Below are 23,132 nucleotides of genomic sequence, written 5' to 3'. Positions count from 1 at the left end.
ATCATGTATTTGGCTTATCTCTCCAGGTTAATAAATGTGGAGAGTGGGACCTAATGTAGCTTATTAAGGTAAAACAACTCACATTATGGTGTTCCACACCAGAATTACTTTCTGTTGTTCATGGAACACGATATACAGTATTAAAAGTATTAGTGATTATAGTCTCATTCACCAACATTTCAACATATCTCAGTTTGTGTTCTACGAAAATTATTTGAATTGAATTACATGAATATATGTTGGCATGAACTATGCATTTAAGCAGAGTGATCACTGAAAGTTGATATTAGAATTGATATTTCTGTATAGATAAGAGACATTCTATCTTCTGTCTCATCTGCCCGAATTGAAGCAGTATCAATGAACAGTGACATTTTTCTGGTTACTTCAGACAGGAAATATGTGCTGTTGTGTGAGCTTCTTAGCACACTACTGTTCTGTTTTTGTCCATGATGACTTTAACAGGGGGAGATCCTGATAGTAGCTGCAGCATACGTTTCATGACGTCATCTTTACTTGGTCTCAGTCCTGAGAAAACATTAGTGTGACAGAAAATTAAAAGAACGCATACCTATAATATGTGGTCCAGATCATAACGTTTATCATTGGTATGGAAAAATAACCACAAAAAAACTCACCATTTCCTGTTCAGAGGGTTTGCGAAGCAGATTACTTATTGAACTGCGGTGGAAAAATCTCAAACGTCTGTTTTCAAAGTTAGCAGATAATGGTGCTGAATATTCAGCATTAACCAGAAGTAGCCCACTACAGTCTGGAATTTATAACCTCAGCATATGCTATATAGGTTACTTTTTAATATATATCCTGGTGACACTTTACAAAGATGCTCTTTGTCCATGGTTGTTAAATGCAGTAGCTAAAATGAACTAACAATGAACAATACCAATACAGCATTTATTAATGTTAGTTCATGTTCATTTCAGCATTTTCTACTAACCTAAATAATATAAAATCAAATGTTGTCACTGTTATCATTTGTTAATTCACCATGAATTAACATGATAAACTGTTTTGACATGAACTAACATTAACAGGGATTAATAAACACTGATACACTAAATTGTTTATTAGCTAAGCTTATACATTCACCGTTAACAAATACTTATAGTAAGTGTTATCTTTAACATTGTTAATATTTTCCTGTTTCCAAACACATGTCATTTGATGACAGATTTTCATAAAAAAAAACACGCTCTATATCTTTTCCACGTTTTTGATACGTGCATGAACACATGATCTAATATCCTGGTTAAACACTGTAAATGTGTGGTAACTATAACGAGAATTATGTAAAAAATATATAAAAATAGTACTGCATTGTGCACGAGTTATAAGTCTCCTTGGAGTGAAATGCGCAGTTCATTCGGTCGTGTCTACTCCAGTATTTACGGCTCTGAACTTATATGCGCTACGCGATGTGTGTTTTTTAGCCTTGCTGTCATGCAGGTGGAATTCAGTTCAGCAGCAGTATGATTCAAGCACATCAGGACATAACCTTCCGCCCGACCAAACCTCCTGTCAAGACCTGACTTCATCTATTATTCAAGTGAATGCAGTCATGGCATCCTTAGCACAACCGTGGAGTTAAAACTGCGTGTAGACGGAAAACCTTATAAACGACGAATCTCGGAAGAGACGCGCATCATGCTCAGGTGCTCTGATTTTCACAGTAAAGGAGATATCACAGCCTGCATTTGGGAAAGAAAACATTGGCGTGAACGTTTCAGACATTAATAAGGTATGTCACTTGAATTTATGGAGCCGTTCAGATGCATTACGTAATTGATCGTATGCACGAGCGGATTTGTGGACTGCGATTTTATTTAAAGCGTAGTGCATAGTGTTTCTTAGCATGATACTGTCAGTCAAAGTATTCGTGCAGCAAATCCTATCAAGCAATCCATGTAGCTGTTCCTGTGTTCCTTTCCCTTTAAGGAGATCCTTTTTATAATCATGGAGGAAAGCAATACATGTGACTCAGTCCCAGATTTGAAGGACCTGGAGGTGAAAGTTGGGAGAAAGACCCCAGAGGGACTCCTCAAGTGGATGAGAGAGGACCACAAAACTCTCTCTCATCATCAGACTGAAAACAATGAAACGGAGAAAAAGGGCTTGGACGAGAAGATCCGAAAACTTAAGATGGAAATGGTAAGATCTTTTTCTAAACTATTCTCTAAATCTCTTATCAAAGAGTTTCTGACAAGGTGATCCTCTTTTGAACACTTTGCATGCTCCAATTTAAATGGACATTAAATATGTGGATGGTGTGACAACATGTACAGTTAAATGACTTGGACTTGGTTGCACTGTATACTGATTCCACAGCTGCTGTCCTATGTGTTAGTTAGACCTGCCCAGCAAGTTAAGCGTGTCATTTTTTACCCACATGGATGTGCATGTGTGTATAAGTGTTAATGCACATTTCTTCGGAAATACGCTCATAGCACGTTTACATCCCAAATACAGATCCTCTGTGTCATTAAGAGAAGCGAGGACTAAATAAAAATATAATACAACATTTTATTCTCCATTCAAAATGTAATTTTCCAACTTCATGAAGTATAAAGCATCTGGCTTCTTTGATTTCTATTTGTTGTTATTTTTTGTCACATACCTATAGAATTTAACTTGTTTTGTCTTATTTCTATACAATATTTGAAAAACTGAAGCTCTTACCCACATACAGTAATTGCATTTTTTCATAACCGAACTCCCAAGTAGATCACTGTTGTTGTTTTCTCATTTCGAAGGGTCCCAACCCACATTCCACAAACCAAATCAACCAGACACAAAAGAATTTCTCACAGCGTTGCCAAACAGTAAATTTCACATTGAAACAAGCTCCTAACTGTCATACAGGAAATGACAGTTTTAACAAACAGCTACGTAAAACGCTTGCAACCGAATATCTTTGTTGATGCACTTTTTATAGTTGGAGTGCATTTATACTGTACCCCAACGTAACTTCAAGCTATTGGGGCAGATATGCTCTGAGCTGTATAAAGAATTGTCGTAGTTAGGGAAATTAGCTTGTTCCCCAGTGGAATGTGGAGCCATTAAGGAAATGGACCCTGATGTTGTTGCTATGGTGCACTTTACTGACTTCTTAAAGGCCTTAAAGCTGTCATGAAGTAAGCTACTGTACCGCCAGCTACATTACGGATTGTGAAAGGCAGCGTTTTTAATTTATCAGTGAAAATTGATGTGGATGCTTCAGTGATTCAGACATTATATGTCAGTGGTTTGCTGTTTCAGGTCTGTATAGACCCAAATTTAGATTCTTTGTGTAGATGAAACCCAGAACAGGTTTGATTTGCAATGGCAAGAATTTACAAGTGGTTTGAGACTACATGTAAAATCACTTGCAATCTAGTATTTTTGTATTCACATTAAGTGTAAAGACATGGTTTTGGTTTAATATTTCTCCTGATGCCATTTCACACTGTTTCCTATTAGCAATGAACTGCTGGATCCCAACTGTTGATGAACTTTAACTCACACTGTGACTATGCTAGTCAGTGACACACATAGACTGCGAAGCTAGACACAAAATTATTGTAATAAGCTCATATTTACTCTACCAATGAACGTAACCCTCACAAAAAAACCTATTGACATTATTAGATATAACAGACAAACATAATCTATCCTATTTAGGATCTTTTAGACATCATGAAATGTCTTTACAAGTCAATTTGGAGATGCACCGCTACTAAATGTCTTCACCGATACCAATAGCCGATTATTCAGAGTGATGTCTGCCGATACCAACTCTGAAGATGTATTTTTAACTTTATCTATTCATGTAATGACTATTATTCCAAACAAAAAAAAAACATTTTCTATATACAAACCACAACTTCATTCCATTTTCCTGTCCCCTTTTGATAGACATAATATATCGGCCCTGATCAACAACTGTTTTTAAACTACGGCCGATAATGTGAAAAATTGCTTTTATTTACCGATACTGATTATCGGCCAATATATTGGTGCATCTCTAGTTATACTAACTGCATATGTGTGGACATTTTCACAAATTTCGCCCTCATCAATATAACCAAACTTGCACACACACACTCGCAGAAATTCTTTAATGTGCACCATAATAGGTGTAAGAACTGTGTGCCGAATAAACTCTATGTGATCCATTACAAAGCAATGAAAGTCATTTTCAGGAAGTCCAACAAGGAGCTTGTTATTTATGCCACCTGTGATCTGCATGAAGAAAGAGAGAGAGGGAGGTCTCCTGAATGACTTTCAGGATCTTGGCCGCCTGTGAATGCCACTCTCTTTCTCCCTGCTTGACACACAGATGGGAAACACAGGGGATGTTGTGCTGACAGATGGAGGGAAGGGAGATGACTCTCCTATCTGAACGAGAGGGGAAAGAGAGGAGAGGCGATGAGACAGAGGAATAGAGGGGCACATGGAGATTAGAAAAAAAACTAGAGAGATAGGTGGCATGCTGATATATAGGAGATCCTGTCAGTTATGTAATATTGCTTTGTTGTAGAGCGAGGACGCAAATTGAGTGGACACGTTTTACGATTCTTCTGAAGGTGAAGTGGGTTATTTCTCTGCCACTACTTGCACCGCAAACAGAAGGTTCGACCCCATAATGACAAAAAAACACAGAATTCGCCTTTAAAGGGATAATTCACAGAAAAATTCTGTCATCATATACATCTACTCATTACATTTACTTTTGTTCCTCTGCAGAACACAAAATAAGATATTTTGAAGAATGTTGGTAGCCGAACAATGGCAGCGCCCATTGAGAACCTCAGGAATGAACATTTTTGTATGCAAACAGAAGCGAGTTAGCATATAAGGACTTCCTGTTCTATCGCCCCAAGTATATGGGTTTTTTGAATGAGTTTTTGGTAAATCACCTGAAATAAGGTCTGTGGTAAACAAAACCTCTAAAGATTTTCACGTTTTATTCTATGACATAAAACACACCAATTATAACCCAACTTGTCTCAGAAACGGCGGTTGCTAACAAGTTGCTAAAAGCAACTAATTCCTTTTGCCGGGACGTCAGACATCATCATGTTTATAAAGCTCACAAAAGTGCAACATGAGCACAAATCTCTTAAAATGTAGATGCAGATTCATTCACAGACTTATTACTTACCATGGAACACATTTTTAACAAAGTTTGAAAGAGTTGTTGGAGGCTTGGTGGCCTTGCACAAGTCTGTTTATAGCATCATGTTAGCTTTTTACCACTGGCCGATTGTATTTCGGTTTCAAAGGTAATTTTTTTTTGACATAAACATGTTAATATCATAAACCTTTTTTAATAACAGAGCTTATTTTCCAAAAGTCTATGTGAAAAATACATAGGCTTTAAGTCTGGGGAACCAGCGCGGCACTTCTTATTCATCCTGAAAAAGTAAATTTCAATATGAATCATTGAGGCACATTTACCGCTGTGGTTGTACCCTACAGTATTTCAAAGTGGCATTCAACATTCTTCACATACTGTACGTGACTCAAGGATTAAAAGCCTCCTTATCTATGATGTGTTTTATTCCAAACTCAGAATGCCATAATTGAGAAAATATGTGTTATTGTAAATCTGGCTATTGTATAATGTTATGATATACAGTTTCAGTGACTGTTGTAACTGTGCTACTGTGTAATAAGACAAAGTGGGATTCAGTTAGATAAATTACTACTCATTAACACACACATGCACACACACTCACACACAGCAACGTGGTGTGATATTCACCAGAGCAGGACACCACGGAATGGAAAATGAGTTCTGCAGAGCTTCAGGGATTTGAACACTAGATGTATGGTTTTAAGGAGTGGGGGAAATGGTATTCTCCTGGCCGTGAGAATAAAGAGAGTTCTCCAGCGTGAGCCTCAGACACTGTGGAATGTTCTCCCTGAGGAGAGTCTGTGGGTCACACTGTGGCTTTGCAGACTGGAAGGATGGAAGCTTCGGTTCATAAAAACAGTGATCACTGCAACAGTATATTTTTACGGGGTTATAATGATAGGTCTCATTTGTATAGGGTAAAATTGTCTTTTTAATGATATCTTCGAATCTTCCTGGAAAAATAGAGATGAGTCTTGAAATGGTCACACTAGTTGTTAAAGGTCTCCTATGTAAGATTAAGGAGGATCAATTGACAGAAAGGCAAGGAAATATACATAACTATGTCTTTAGATGTGCATTAAGGCCTTATATAATGAAGTGTAATGTTTTAATACCTGAGAATGAGATACTTCTATCTACATACCCTTGGGGTCCCCTTGCATAGAATTCACCATGTTGTTTCTACAGTAGCCCTAAATGGAAAAACCGCTGTACAGCACGTTTCGTTATCTCCTTTGGCAAAGAAGCTTAAATGTGACTGTTAGATGCCGCTAAATTTCATACACTTGACCTTTAACAGTTCTAATATATGTGATTTTTTTCCTTATAATTATTTTAAATTTAGCTGTTAGACTGTTTGCTTTACTGTAGTTGTTAGAGTATATGTGACCCTGGATCACAAAACCAGTCGTAAGGAGCAGGGGAACACTTTTAGTAAAAGAGAAAAAAAATTGGATGGGTCAAAATTATAGATTTTTCTTTTATGCCAAAAGTCATTATGATATTAAGTAAAGATAATGTTCCATGAAGATATTTTGTAAATTTCCTACCGTAAATATATTAAAACTTATTTCCGTGAGTGAATGGCCAGTAACAGGGCCTCTTATTACCAACTTCAAAGGCAATTTTCTCAATATTTGGATTCCTTTGCACCCTCATATTCCAGAGATGTAAACAGTTATATCACCGCCAGATATTATCATATCCTAACAATCCATACATCAATAGAAAGCTTAATTTTTCATCTTTCAAATGATGTAAAAATATCGATTTCGAAAAATTGACCCATAGGACTGGCTTTGTTTTGGCTTTTTATGTGCTGGCACACATTCAGATGGATATTTAAGCTATTGTGTCACTTCTGACATTTTCTGTCTTGTCACAAGTGTTGGGTTTAAAGACTGTGTGTCAAGTTGAAAATAGTCTAACTCCAAATCATCTTGACACCTCAAAGCTAACTGTTTTTGCACACAAGAATGAGTCTTATGTACACGCTTCCCATGAAATGCATTCAGACAGGGTCAGGTGAACCATTGCAGAAACCTGTCGATGTTTCGGAAATCCCTATCTTGCATTCAACAGAGATTTTTCAATTAAATTTAAAGTGAATAAATGTGAATTAAAATGGTTTTATACAGTTTATTTTGGACATCCAGAAGGATTGCTGTTGTATCTTTTATTTTTACAGTTATAGAGATGCAGACAGACAGGAGTTGTTGGCCAGATTATTGCTCACCACATCATTGCTGAGACAGAGAGAATATTTATGAGAATTTTTATTAGTCTCAGTGACGCAGACTGAGATGCAGAATCACATTAACCCAACCAAAGCAGAGTTGTTACAATCTGGTCACAAAATATCTTAATGTACATAGCTTTCCCTGTTTACTGTACAAATTCATATAGTTTTTGACATATTTGACACATTTGATCTGTATCTGTGTTCCATGGACATGCAATATTGCTTTCAATATTTTCCTCATGTTTATGCATTTTGCAGAAGCTTTTTTTTAAAATTGACTGAAGCGATTTACAGTCCTTTAAGCTATACATTTTCTTCAGCATGTTTATTTTGTTTTCTAAATTTGTCTCTACTCCCCAACCCTTTTTTCTCCCACGCTCTTATTTTCCACAGTGTTTTACTCTTTTTTTTCTACTGTAATTAGTGTGGTTGACGTCAGCAGATCTCTATGGGCTTTAAATTACACAGCAGGCCTGCATGTATAGGATAAGAATATGACAGGCTCTGTGAAATGAACTATTCTAAAGCCGGTTGTGAGTTTTTTTTTCAAGAACATTATTCATAGTACCATTTCCTATCATCTGAAATATAACTAGTTGTCAGAAAATTATACTGTTTTAATGGATTATACACATAGCATGACAGCTACTCTGTGTTCTTATGGCTCTTTATGTTTTGTGTTTTTATATCTTAAAAGGGCATCTTGCACAAGTAGCTCTTAGAGAGATGTGTGATTGATTGGGAGTAAGTAGGAGTGTTTGATGGGAACTGATATATATTTAGGCTTGAGAACTGTTCATCGAGCCAGAAAGTTCAAGACTTTGTAGATCACATTACATGTAAATGCCTAACTTCCTAAAAATCTGAAAGTGCTGCCAAATTAAGCATGGTATTATAGTTGTAATGGAATTTCAGAGGAGTCTCTTCACATTTTGATGTGATACCTCATAAAATGAGAATCTATTCAAAAAATATATATGGAGAGGAAAAATGTAATTTGATTTGAGCGCAGGGGATCACAACAAATGGACATTTGTAGACACTGATGTGAATGTAAATAATTTTCTATGTAAGATGTCTTGTTCTATAAACAATGCTGACATTCTCATTACTATTCCTTATGGAAAACATTTATTGATTTACAGATTTATTGAAATGTTTTGGGAAATTGATATTTAATATGATTTTTAATGATCAAATTATTATTCTACCCCAACCATTCAAAACAATAAATTCAGAATAAGTAAAAAGTTTGCAGATTCTGTCTCAGTCTGGTTTAAGATTATGCTTCGCATTAGACATGTAACAGATAAAAACTACTTAGCCTATTTGCCGTGGGAATCAGGAAGAGCAGATGAGTGCCTTGCTAGAGAAATGGATGTTGTCAGGAAGATCTATAAATCTCAACAGCATTTACTGTAATGGACCTCCGGCTGCAGTCAGCACTGAACTCCAATCATGCTTACGAACCCCAGAACTCTTGTTCAACAATCAGCACTAATATTCTGTTTGAATGTTCCGTTCTGTTGACCTATTGCTTTATAGTGTTAAAGATGCAATCCGTAACCTAAATAAAACAAAAAAAGAGTTATTCAGTGATTTTGGGGAAATGTCAATTTGATATTATTTGACTTTTCATGCTTTAGACAGAGATGGCGATATAGAAGTGGAAGTTAGGGATTGCATATTAAATACTCTTAGTTTAAACAATGTTAAATGAAAAGATTTTTAACTGTAATAAAAATAAGGCTTAACATTATAAACAAAACCTATATATATAATAATAATAAAAAACCTTGCTTTTTAGTCCAGGCTAAAATCATTTTTATTTTCATAAGCGTATGGCTGATGGGATATTTGCATGATTTGCAAGCACATTGGTCAACAGAAGTTGTTATCAATTGTGCTAAAAAAATAAAATGTTCATTGTCATAGAGTGTATTTCTGGTACCCAAGCTGCTTAAAAAGTTATATTTCTTTACAGGATTTTTATTAAGTGTAGGGTTGAAAAAACTAGACTGACAAATAGTTATTTAATACTGTAAAGCTCATCTTCATTTTCAACATCTTTTGAATGATTGTAAATTTGTTTGTAGATGTTTTTGACTAGATCACTCTTAAAAAGCACAATTTCTAATAGTTGTGTATTTCCTCTTGTGGACAGGCTCATCTACGAGCGGCAGATGTCAAGATCCTAAACCAGTTGATAGCATTACACGAGGGCATTGAGGCGGTAAAATGGCTTCTGGAGGAACGCGGCGCCCTCACCAGCCGCTGTAGCAGTCTGACCAGCAGCCAGTATAGCTTGGGGGAGGGTCCCGACACATCTTGGAGGGGCAGCTGGAGCAGCCTGCAGGACCCCAATGATAAATTAGACAACATTTCCATTGGCAGCTATTTAGACACGTTAGCCGATGATCTGGATGAGCACTGCCCCTCCAGCGGCACTGATTCGATACTCTGTGGTACTCCAATTGGGACAGAGGTCTCCAGAGGTCCCGGAGGAGGGATGAGCGGAGCCACTGGATCCAGTACAAGATCTCAACAAGTCAGTTCCAATGCTTCTAAAGAAGATGCTCAGGTTTGGAAGGCGGCGTCTGAGACGGGAAGACCACACCCTTCTGTCAAAAAAGACACTAATAATGCAAAGGCCAACAAAACCAATGGAATCCTGGACAAAGCAGTGAAGAAAATTGTTGGCACAGACTCACCCAGAGCCTGTTTGGCTGAGAAGCTGGGGAAGAATCTAAGCCCTAAGATGAAACCGTACAAGAATGGCAAGGTCGAGCCGGAGACCTGCAAAATGAATGGCAAAGTTCAGCTGGAGTATGATGCGCACTGGCGTTGGGTGCAGTCCCAGGATGATGTCACATTTTTGTAATGATGTACAGTATTATCAAACCAGATTTGTTGGGTTTGACCTGGTGTTGTTCTTTGCTCAACACTGAGCTGGTGTTTAAAAAAAAAACATGTTTTTTTATTACATCAACCTCAATCTCTTTAAAGGGATAGTTCACCCCAAAATGAAAATTCTGTCATGAATTACTCACCCTCAAGTTGTTCCAATCCTGTATACATTTCTTTGTTCGGCTGAACACAGAGAATGATATTTGAAAAAAATGTTAGGAAAAACTTAAGTGTTAGTCAGAGGTGCCCTAGAACAGTTTACCTTCCCAAATTCCTCAAAATAACAGAACGGAAAATGACAGTAATTTTTACTACCATGGTGGTCAATGGTGCCCTAAAACTGTCTGTTGCTAACATCCAAATATCTTTCTTTGTGTTCAACCGTAAAAAGAAATGTGTACAGGTTTGGAACAAACAGAGGGTGAGTAATTCATGACAGAAATTTCATTTTCAGGTGAACTATTCCTTTAAAATCACATATTTAACTTTGAGAAACAAAAAGAAGCTGCAACTTGTTACAACAAAAGACTGTGGTCAATGTTGAAGAATCCAGAATTTATTTCCTTAAATTGTGTAGATGTTTGGGTTTAGATGTGTATTTTTATTCGTGAAACATAATCTTTTCTGAAATCTAAACAATTTTAGCACAAGTATTTATTAATGAGTCACATTGTCTTTACCAAATCAGTAGTTTATTGCGTTCTTCATTAATTTTTCTTTGTTTTTGCTTTATTCCTGTCAGATATATTTCTATTTTAAGCCTGTCTGAGATATAAAGCTGTTAAAGTCTTCAAAAACTTTAAAGTTAACAAAAATATTGAGATTCATCACAGCAATGATGCAGTTATATTTTCCCCAAAATATCAGAGTGGACCAAAGCTTTAGCTAAAACAATCCAAGAGGTTAAAAAAACACAGCTTATTTTATTACTTTGTAGATAGAATATGTTTTTTATCCTGTTGCCTACCATTTTGTCCTTGCTGGTTATTACAACAATGGACAAAATGAAGTGTAGCACTTTCTCTACTCAAACAGGAGGGAATGTTTAAATCATACCCTGTTTTACTACCAAAGTATTAAATTTCTCTGCATTGACATTTCAGAATGGGTTTCTTTGAGTTAACATCTAAAGGTCAAAGAACAAACCCATTCGGAATACCTCGCATGTTCCCATCTGTTACAATGTCACCCTTTTAAAGGCAGAGTTCAAAATTATCAACACCCTTGAGTTGCCTTTGACAATTACTTATACAATCACATTACTTGTTTGAAAAATATGTTTATATGAAAACTGCTTGTTTATTTGTCTGTCAGAATGCTTATGTAACAAATCAGTTAAAATGCTGTAATATAAATCTTATGTAAATCAGGTCATCCAGATCATTTACTGACAACAGAGTCTCATGAAAATTCATAACTATTTAACTTTTTATCAAATTGGTTGTAATTCATATTTTGTGTGAGTTTGTACGATCACATATGTACATTTTTGGGTGGACCTTTGCGCTTTTCCTTAAAATCGTGTACAATTCACATCCTTCAAATTCATAGGAACTTGAGACCTGAAATAGTTATGTTTTCCCTTGAGATCAGTTCGGTTTTGTGAAAGATGTCAAGTTTATCATCTCTGCACAGTTCCATTGGAGTCATATTCTTACACTATACAAATGCATGGAGGCCATTGGTCGTGCTATGATCTTTGCATTTGTAAATTTATGGATGACATTTAGCACCTAATGTGCACTTTTAATTTAAAGTTGCTCAGAGATGGCTATCCAATTCATTCATCTCTATATACGATGTAACTATATTTGGATTGTCACAGTGTTTTCACCGAATATGATCCTGCATTGCCTATGTTTGTATGCCAGAAGAACTGCGTTGTTGTACAATGTTTTTGATCTAATACTGAACTGCAGAACTATCAGTATTCACAAAAATAACATAGGCCGTTATTGTATGTAATATGGTACTTGATATAATTTTAAACATGTGAAACCTGTGTATTCCGTTTGTATTATCTGCAGTGCATATGCACTTCTGGCTTTGTTTTGTGGAGAATAACAGGACAGTATTCTAACTGAACAGACAATTCTCTTCTTCCGCACACCCACTCTCAGTTAATAATGTCTGTGCCTTCAGGAAAGTGTTTCCATGACTACTGAATATGAGTGAAACTTGTGCATGTGTGTTGCTCAGCTGTTTGGTTAGGAAATGGAGACAGTAAAATCTCAGAAGCCACTGTGTGAAGAGGAGGAGACGAGATGAATTTTGGCAGGCAACAGGTGGAGATGTTAGTGTGAGATGGCACGAGCATGATTCAGGAGGGGAGAGAGAGAGTCAATTGAGACTTCAGAAATGAGACTTGCACTGGATGGAGAGAAATATAATAAAGGATACAAAAGGAAACATTATTACAGAAACCTCTAGTCTTAAGTTCATACAAAAATGAACGTTCTTTCATCATTTTCTCACCCTCATGTCTTTTAAAACCTGTATGACTTTTTTGTTCTGCAGAGCACAAAAGAAGAAATTTTGAAGAACGTTGGTAGCCAAATAACATTGGCCCACATTGACTTCCATTATATGGACACAATACCACTTAGACATTTCTCAAAATATCTTCTTTTGTGTTCCAGTCATAGGCTATACTCTAAAAACTCAACCCTCACTCAATGCGGAGCATGTATATTTAAAATAAACACTTAATGATAGTTCACACCAAAATACAATTTTACATTTACTCATGTCATTCCAAACCTATTTGACTTTCTTCCGCAAAAGACACAAAAATATATTTTGAAGAACATTGTTAACTTGTACCTATTAACTTGGTTTTGTGTCCATACAATACAACTGAATGGGTGCCAGCTACCAACTTTCTTCAAAATATCTAATTGTATGTTCTGCAGAAGAAAGAAAAGAAGAAAAAGAAAGTCATACAGTTTTGAAAAGACAAGAGGGTGAGAAAATGATGACAGAATTTTCATGTTTGGATGAACAATCACTTTAAAGTTCAACATAATAAATGGATGTTTGGACCGAAGCATCTCTTCTGTTTTGCTAGTCAGCAGTATGAGCTAACTCCTCTTAGCAAAACTAATGACGGCGATTTTTAAAAAACTTACTTTAAAGCTCTTGCATTGACAATTTTGGTGGCAAAACAGCACAGCAAGATCTTAATTTACCTAATGGGTTCCAAATGAGAGATTTGTGCTTAGTTAGCATGTCGGCTAACCCTTCTTGTTAAATGAGCTGCATAGACTACCTCACCACACTCTATACAACAAGCATGTGTGCACCTTCTCTGCCTATTTAACTTGTTTGTGCTTTAAAACAGCTTTCTGGGTTAATCTGACGGCTGTCAGTTTTGGGGGCTGTGTAATCCTAGAAAAACATGCATTGCCTATTTTTGACATCTGAATATCCCGTGAGACTGTTTTGGTTTATGACACAAGTGTGCACAGGGCAAAGTAGTTTCACTATAGTATACCAATGGCATTTTATTTCCTACATCAGCAAAATTGTTGGAACACACTATGCCAGATCACAAGAAAGTCACTTTCCAATTGTTGTCAGCTTTTTAAAGGGCTCATATGGCACGAATACTCGTTTTTTGTGTCTTTGGTGTGTCATAAGTTGCCCATGCATGTATTAGACATGTATAATTGCAACAATTAAAGTGTCAGAACAAAAGGTGCATCCTATCTAAAGCGTATGCTTACCAACCCTTCCTAAAGTGCCTCGTGTAACCACACCCCCACAAATCTACAAGACCGCCCAAATGTAAATGCAAGTAAGGTGGGCATACCTGTAAGTACAATTGCTTTGGAATCTAATGTTCCAAATATGGTAAGAGGTGTTACATTTCCGTCACACGCTTGCAGTATTCGACCAATCACTACACACTGGTTAACTGGCCAATCATAGCACACCTCGCTTTTCAGAGCGATGACCTTTGTAAAAATTCTGTGCGTTTCAAAGAGGAGATACAAATTTGCACTGTATGTGGACAATACAGCGTTTTGAACCTAAAACCATGTACACACATTGCATTACATCTAAAACACACGATAATATTTGTTTTAGCCGTGTCATATGACCCCTTTGTTCGGAGCGCCTATTTAGAGGAGTCTATATATTTAGTATGTTGCCAAACCTGTACCAAAAAATGTACACAGCAGTCATAAAATGATTCTGTATGTTTAAACACAGAAAAATGTACAGTGGGCACAATCCAAAAAAGTATCGAGAAAAATATTGAGAGCTATAGGTCTCTCGAGACAAACAGAGGATCTGAAGAAGACCTTGGTTTTGTATTCAAATTTTTGTATTATAGTAACCTAAAGGATACTGTTAATGTATCCAATACTACATTCACTAATTTTTAACAATCTATGCTCACTTGTCCCACACATACAGTCAATTAGATAAAAACTTGCTCCACCTTTTAAAAGGAAGAAAATCTATAGGTTGCCTCATGCTTCACCTCTTACAATAACTCTTTAAAACATTTTCCACACTCGAGCTAATGTGTCCTTGCTTAGATTAATATGCAAATAACGTTCTTTAAGACTCTGCTAAGATGCTTTAAAGAGGCTTTTGACTGCTTTGGAACAATTTGTAGGGGAAATGCCAGTATGTTTTTTTCATTCAACCAGGAGAAATGAGGAACTCTGAAGATGAAAGAAAATCGTCCTTGGTTCCTGTAGTGCCCTTGATCTCATGCTACTGTTTGTCATCGCCTGACCATTACTCAACAAAAGGGGAGCCGCTCAAAGTAAAAAAAAAATGCTTCTTACATCCTGTTTGCCCAAAGAAATGCCTATGTTTTTATATATTTTAAATTGCAAGGATGCAAAAGTATCCACTGAGCACATAGTGTGGTTTCACAAACAATGTAGAACTGGTTTCATCACGTAAAACTGTAATTGAATTAAATTTAGGCTTGGACTCCTAGTTCCAGAAATGACGAATTGCAATAGCACAGAATGTGTAAATATGAAAGGTTAAATATTTATCAACTGTTGCCATAGCAACAAAATCCTCCTGTATGGCTTTGACCTAAGCGTTACTTTACTGTTAAATAGTGGTTGCAGTTGTGTGATGGAAAGACCTTATAATAAACCTCTGCAGTCTTTGCATCAATGTGCATAACCAAATATTGTTGCATATTTGTTTTGTCTGGATAGAGGAGTGTTTGCCGAGTTCACCACTAACCACACTGGCTGGTGATATACTGATCAGATCCCAGAAGCCACTGGAGCCACATAGAGTCAGTGGTGGTCTCCAACAATCACACAAGAAGTAAAAGTTAAAAGTGAAAAGTAAAAATGAGGACCATATGATTTGTAGATTGGGCACAAATATTAAATCATGTAAAAGTATTTAGATCACTCGGAGCGTAATTTTTTTTTACTGACTTTTCCATTCCCGTGATACCATTTTCAACCTTTAGTTAGTGTGTAATGTTGCTGTTAGAGCATAAACAATACCTGCAAAATGATAGAGCGAGATGTCTTTAACAGAATCGCTGGTCAAGGACTACAGAGAACGGCTGGAATCGGACTACAGCCCTCTACTTCCCGGTTACATGATGTCACTATTGCTTTTAATAACCTCCGCTAAAAGGAATACGCATAAAAACGGGCAAGGTCTTCCTTAGGGAAGAGGAAGAGCCGCTGGAATAGTCTTTGGTTATTGGAGATTGTAAACATTTCACTGAGCTACGCTCTAAACTACCTTCACTTTCATCACAGTCCTGATAATAAGAATTCAGCTACACACTTTCTCAGATAGCCAACGGTCAAATAACAGCTTTCATGACTTTAACATCGGCTGTGAAGGCTGTTATGTGTAATACACTGATATTGTGTGTGTGTATGCGCATACCTCTAAAACACTTCTATGAAACGTCCTTTGACTCCTGCTTGCAAATGTTTCCTGGTTAATCTGCTTGTTTTATTATCCAACTCAAATCCAATATAAAAACTGACGCTTGTGTTATTAGTGTAATAATAACCAATCTGACACCATTCGGTCCGGAGTCATTTCCCTCACCATAGTAGGAAAAGAAGTAGATCCCTAACAAAGACTGACGTTTACACATGCACTAGAAGACCTCCGCTACACTTTGATCGATTCAAATGTTTTTAACGGATCAAGTGAAGTTGACGCCATTGTTACTGTTTTTTGCTAAAAGCCAAATTTTATGAATACACATGCACTGAGAGGGGCACCAACCAATCCATCTGCCTGAGAAGCGGAAGCTCGTTGATATGACCTGGGTGGGACGTCTTCACACTCTCTAAGCCGGGAACCAATCAGGACAGACCCGGTCAGGTTACCAATCAGAGCGTTTCGGAAGGAGGGACTTTATATAGACGGGAAGAAATCCAGTTGTTTTGTTAGAACAGGGACAGCGGTGAACAATTGACTGGAAATATGTAAAAAATAAAGCGTTTTTTTTATAAAAACATGAACATTCATTGTTAAACACCCCAAAAACATAATCAATGCCTCAAAAACAGCAAAATAATGGGTCGTGAGGGCTCTGAAGCAAAATATTATACCTTCTAAAGCAACTACTTTGCTTACAGTCTGGTAGGACCATAAAACTCCTTTGGAAAACCATGGAGAGGACGCAGGTTTACAAAGATTCATATGAGAGAAGATAATGTTTCACTGCGCTGTTATTACAGGTTTTGTGTATAACTCTCAGTTTCAGATCCCATTCGTGTGCTCAGCCATAATTTTCTAAAAACACCCGAGCACCGATAAGGTTTGGCACCTGTAGTGTAGAGTTAAATCTTATGATTTACAATGACTTTGATGCCTGCCACGAAATCTCATTTTCCATTCTGGTTGTCCATTTGAGAAGCTATTTTGGTTTCGAGCTTTTATCCAGGGCTTACTCATGGTGATTTAAAAAAAAAAAAGACTTCTCCAAGTATTTTCCAGATAGTAGCTGGAAAAATTACAAATCATGTAGAATGTACTGTGTAAATCATTCTGACATGCAGCAATAAAGCCTGTTTTATAAACATTCTACATTGCATTGCAAATATTTATTATGAATGTGCAGTATTGTTTTATGAGGTTTATTACAAAACTATTTTCTTATAAAGCAGCTGTCCCCAGTGGAGCTATCTGACACAGAGAAACTCTTTAGTTAACCACATGAGACAGACAGTAATGCCGTAAGTCTTTCCCTGACTGTGGCCTAACCGCAGCTTGCCTTTCTTCACTGCCTTTTTTGTTCCGGCAGTAACATCAACATCCACTGGAGAGTGAGATAGAAAATTAGCTCGAACATTTGTAGAATTACGTTTTTTGCAGATATTTATGGGTATACCATCAGTACGCTATAATCATTAACCAAACAAAGCTAGCATTTGTTTTGTGAATTGATTCTTTATGCAATTTCAAAATAAAAACTGCACACAATGATAAAAACCTTAAAGTGTTGTCAGTTCCACTCAACGGATAAACTGCTCTAGAGTGCATTTCGTAAAAACATTATCTCCATCGGCAAAGAAGTAAAAATCTTAGTTCAGTGACAGCCAACGTAATCCTTCAAAAGGGAGGGGTGGAGTATGCAGTTGGTTGAAATTCATAACCTCACCACTAGATGCTGCTAAATTTCATACACTGGAACTTTAAATGATAAACACTTACAAATAGATTGGTTTACTTGTATAAAATGGACCAAATCAAAGCTTTTTATCATCAAAAGCCATTCTTTTAAAATTAACCATTTACATTTTGTGCTTTGTAACCCAGAGGCAACATCACACCACAACATTTAATATGTTTATTCAATGTTTTTGCTGTAAAATGAAGATATTGACTACATTTCAAAGTAAATCTCAACTGATTCCGCTGAGATGCTCATCAAGGGGCTGGTTGGCAGAGAGGGGTGTTTTCTTTTGAAGATGTCCAGTTGAGTGGGAGCTAGGGCGAAGCAAACAAAGGGACAGAAGCAGGCCGCGCTGTTCCCACACTATGATGTAATCATCCAGTGGCAGGGGGATGAGGGATCCTCCGTGATTTCCTGAAGATTTTAATGGATAACAGACAGAAGAACACAATAACAACTAAACATCTTATTTATCTTTCTTTGTGAGAGTTGAAAGGGCACATGAAGCTGAACGCTCTCAAGATAGATTGGGATCGCAAACACATAAACATCAGAAGAACATTTTTTACAGTATATTAAATTAATTCAGACATTCACACTGCATTTATTTTTCATTATTGAACCATTAGGGAAATAGTTTTTTTGGATACTTAGATTAATTAGATTATAAAGAGGGCGGGACTGGACTTTCCAACGGCATGGAAAATGAAAATTCTGTCATCATTTACTCACCCTCAGGTTGTTCCAAACCTGTATAAATTCTCTGTTGAACACAAAGGAGGATGTTTGGAAGAATGTCAGGAATCAAACAGGTCTCATCCCCCATTTACTCCCATACTATTTATTTTCCCTACATGGCAGTAAATGGAGGATGAGATCTGTTTGATTACTAAAATTCTTCTAAATATCTTTCCTTGCGTTGGGAAGAACAAAGAAACCTATAAGCTAAAATGATGTTCATGCCTTCCATGTTCATGACTAATATCATGATAAAGCTCTGAGCAACATTAAAATTTAAAAGTTTCAATAAGAAAATATAAAATATGGCTTAATCAACCTAATTACTGTACCTTAAGTTACATAAGTGTTAAAGTACTTTCAAGAGTAAGATCAGGTATTGCTCAAACAGAATCTTTAAGAATACAGTGCCGTACTTGCCATTTATATCTCAAAAATTTCACATTTGTTTCTGATAATATTTAAACAGTCTTCTCCACATCATCACTCTGTCTCTAAATGGCAATTCATGTGTGCCTTAAATACCACAGTAATTGGAAACAGGTGTTAAGTTGTTATACTATACACATGGGAGGGCAGGTCTATATCTCAGCGTGTAGTTTAAAGAGAAACAGTGACTCGAGTCACAGAGAGTGCAGCAGGGAAACTGGAAGACTTTGTCCCTAGTCTTTACTGGTCTCTTCTAGACTACTGATGCTGAAATCAAGCACAATGGAGCGGAAGACTTACAGGGTCAAATAAAGCAAAAGAAGTGAAGGCCAAATTCTTACTTGTTCGCTCTTGTATACATCAAGTGACACCAACAGACAACAGAGTACCAAAACTTTACAGAACAAAGGTAAAGTTTCCTTAAATCAAACAAACTTGTTTGAAAATGATTAATATTATTAGTTATTGCATTTGTTCAACAAAAAACAAGCGATATTTATTTTGCAATCCTAAACATGGATGATGAAATGATTAGTAGCTTTTATCATTATAACTTTTCTCTTTTATAATTTTATTGAGCATTATTTTTCCCTGCTATTGCAAAGACAAAACTCCCTAACTTTACTTTTGAATCCTCAAATCTGTTTGAGAAAACAGATGATCTCTCAAAAAGAAAGCCATATTTTTTGACATAATTTACATTTAGATTGAAATATTGAACAATACCTACATGAAGATGCGTGTGTTATTAATAAGATGTAGGCCTATCTTTTGTGGGCAAATGCTTAGATAAAGACATTGCACCATTTAAACCTGATAGCTTTTGCCTGACCTTGAATCTTTCTAAATCAAATCGGATACTGCCGTTTATTTGTATAACTGCTATGATATCAAAGAAGTATTTCCTGGGAGGTGAGGTGCATGCCTGGCAGGAAGATGTTTGTGTAGAAAGAGATAGCTGCCGTTCACCAGATGAGATTACTTCACTTGGCATTTGAATTCCTGTTTGTTTTAGAAGGAGGCTGTGGGGGCTTGTATTAGATGACATTTAAAGACAAATGCGTAAGAAGCTTTGAATCCTGCGGTATCTGATAATGACTCATCTGACAACAGCACTTCAGTCAATGACAAATATGGACGTGTGAGATGATAAAAAAGATGAATGTTTTTAGAATCTTGTGGAAAACTTAATCCAACTTCTTAGACGTCTATATGTATTCCTGCTGAAATTGAATTTGATTTATTTACTTAAAATCGTCAAGTATAATCATGAAGTCAAAATTAAAATAGACTATGTATACTTTTCATAATCATTCAAACTTATTTGATCAAAATATGAATCTTTTGGTTTTCATTTAAGTGTCTTTTTAAAGGCAAACTTCACACAGTAATCCTCCAAGTCTTGTAAACTGGTATTGTTTGACAAAATGTTTACTGCTACCCTACTTGTAAGTCGCGTTGGATAAAAGCGTCTGCCAAATAAATAAATGTAAATGTACAAAAACTAACTTTTTAAATAAATATCAAACAACTTAATAGAACCTATATACAAAAACAGGTATTACGGTTGACATTATCCACTTCAGCATTATAAACTGACTCATTATATACGGTTGAAAGAAAAAGTATGTAAAAGAATGGCTTCAACAGAAGAAAATACGCCTTCTGGAGTGGCCCAGTCAGAGTCCTGACCTCAACCCGATTGAGATGCTGTGGCATGACCTCAAGAAAGCGATTCACACCAGACATCCCAAGAATATTGCTCAACTGAAACACTTTTGTAAAGAGGAATGGTCCAAAATTTCTCCTGACCGTTGTGCAGGTCTGATCTGCAACTATAGGAAACGTTTGGTTGAGGTTATTGCTGCCAAAGGAGGGTCAACCAGTTATTAAACCCAAAGGTTCACATACTTTTTCCACCCTGCACTATGAATGTTTACATGTTGTGTTCAATAAAAACATGAAAACGTATAATGTTTGTGCGGTATTAGTTTAAGCAGACTGTGTTTCTCTATTGTTGTGACTTAGATGAAGATCAGAACACATTTTATGACCAATTTATGAAGAAATCCAAGTAAGCCCAAAGGCTTCACATACTTTTTCTTTCAACTGTACATAATATCCACAAGGTTTATACTATATTTATTATCTGTTTACACTTCCATAATAAATTAACAATAATTCTAAACGATAGATACTGTTCCTTTCACAGAACCTCAGGAATCAAGCTGCACAGGTGGAAAAGATATAAAATATGTTTCTGTTATAGAATAAACAGCTGTGGGTCAGACACTGAAACACAATTCTCTGTGATTTGATAGCATTTTGAGCATACCTGAGTAATATCTTAGTATCACTGCCTCCTTCGTGTGTTATACTGATGCTGCCAGACTCTAATTCTTCACACATGAAATGTTGGTATCTTCTGGCTCTAAAACAACTCTCACATGTGCATTTTTCTCCATCTGGCATATCTCACTCTCCCTCAGATGAGCAGACAGCAAACCCCTCAACATTCAGACACAGACCCACCATTTCTGGATTTTATGCTCCAGATTCCTCTCACTTTTTTAGTACCAGCTTGCTAGAAAATTTGCTACACTAAAATAGTTTTGTCAATGTATATCTATTGGGTATATGTACAATAAATGAATAAAAGATGTCTTTACACACCTAGGTTAAAGCTGCTCTTGTACACTTCTTGGATTCTGATTTAGTGTCGCATTCAATCCAAAACATAATATGATAGTTTGGATGCACCTTAAATGTATATACTACATGCGTGTCGTATCAGATTGACCATCTTTTCCAGTCTTTGAATTGTGAATATAGCATTTTTCAAGTTGTTTGCAAAAAGGATTGCCCCACAGCCCTAAGTGAACCTGTACAAACATGCTCCATTACCAGAGGTGACCATCTGGCATGAAACAACAGGGTAAAGACAAATCCGTACGCATTACTTAATTACATTGCATTGAACAGTTTTCATTATTGGGAGTTTTTCAGCAGATTAAATTGGGGTCATGACATTTAGGGTCTCAGTAGGGAATTTGTGTATGAAACAGCTTTATTGACAGAGATATAGACCTAACCGGTCATGTGTATTTTTAATGCACTAAAGACAAATTTGGGTGTCCAAATACTGTATATATGACCATACATCATCTTCCACACTGACAAGGAGCAGTCTTGACACATGGAGAATCTTTCATAAGGAGGGCTTACGTACGAGGCCTCCCAAAGCTCAGATTCATAGCTCGGTGGAATGTGGGAAGTCTTGATCGATTGAACGAAAAAAAGTCCAACAGCTGCTTTTCCTATTAACACCAGATAATAAGAGAACAGTTTTCTGAAACGTTGAATTATTTTGGTAACAAAACTGTTAATGATATTAACAGTGATGATGATGACACCCCCCAAAAGAACGAAAGTGTCTAGAAAAAATTGTCAGGTGTTTATTTTTTTAGTCCGTGAAACATAAATTGCGACTTCTCTTCCTTATCGTGACGTGTATCCGTTAAACGGCTTCTAAAATTTGAAGAAAAAGTAGGGCGGGGCTTTATTTTCCTTTCCATTTTTGATTGGTTTGTTGTAAGTTGGGCCTGGAGAGGAGGGCTAAAAATGCCTTGCCATTGGACAGCGAGTACAGTCCTACCTCTTTTTTGTTGCTGACGTCATGTGGTGACAAGTTGTTGTTGAGAGAGGAACTTAATGTTTTTGTTTTAAGATTACGAGTGCAAATACATTTTGAAAAAAATAATGGTGTGCGCGGATAAATCATTTATAATAAACACTGTGTAAAACACTTTTAATTTTCCTGTTTGTTGACGTTAAGTATTATCAACAACAGATTTACTTATAAATTTGTTCCAGCAGAACAGCGCCACTTTCACTGTTGGAAAAAATTTGATAATCGTGATAATTGCGGTTTTAGTGAACCTTTAATGAGGGGCTTTTATGCCCATGTGTGGCTTTAAACATCATTAATGATTAGAACAGCAATTTCGTTCTATTTTTAACAACACAGTTCATGTTTATAG

The 23,132-nt window shown here is 36.4% G+C and overlaps 1 protein-coding gene and 1 long non-coding RNA gene across 2 annotated transcripts; one reads left to right on the top strand and one right to left on the bottom strand.

Moving 5' to 3' along the window:
* Positions 1-1,448: 1,448 nt before the first annotated feature.
* On the top strand, positions 1,449-15,385 carry lurap1 (leucine rich adaptor protein 1). The gene is made up of 3 exons (XM_056751549.1): positions 1,449-1,759; positions 1,957-2,169; positions 9,544-15,385. Exons 2-3 carry the CDS (start codon positions 1,975-1,977, stop codon positions 10,258-10,260), a joined length of 912 nt encoding a protein of 303 aa, XP_056607527.1. The 5' UTR covers positions 1,449-1,759; positions 1,957-1,974; the 3' UTR covers positions 10,261-15,385.
* LOC130425305 (uncharacterized) lies at positions 9,894-16,512 on the bottom strand. The gene is made up of 3 exons (XR_008907055.1): positions 16,179-16,512; positions 10,091-10,175; positions 9,894-10,000 (listed from the first exon to the last, which is right to left on the bottom strand). It is a non-coding gene; the product is annotated as an uncharacterized LOC130425305 (long non-coding RNA).
* Between the last annotated feature and the right edge of the window lie 6,620 nt (positions 16,513-23,132).

The sequence above is a fragment of the Triplophysa dalaica genome, chromosome 6 (assembly GCF_015846415.1).
Source record: "Triplophysa dalaica isolate WHDGS20190420 chromosome 6, ASM1584641v1, whole genome shotgun sequence".
NCBI classification, from domain to species: domain Eukaryota; kingdom Metazoa; phylum Chordata; class Actinopteri; order Cypriniformes; family Nemacheilidae; genus Triplophysa; species Triplophysa dalaica.
The sequence above is the reverse complement of the archived record's forward strand: the minus strand, read 5'-3'. Positions and strand labels throughout refer to the sequence as shown.

Coding starts and splice junctions, on each gene's coding strand:
- lurap1 (XM_056751549.1), top strand. CDS start 1,975: ATGGAGGAAAGCAATACATGTGACTCAGTCCCAGATTTGAAGGACCTG. Junction 2,170..9,543: donor GAAAACTTAAGATGGAAATG/GTAAGATCTTTT, acceptor TCTTGTGGACAG/GCTCATCTACGAGCGGCAGA.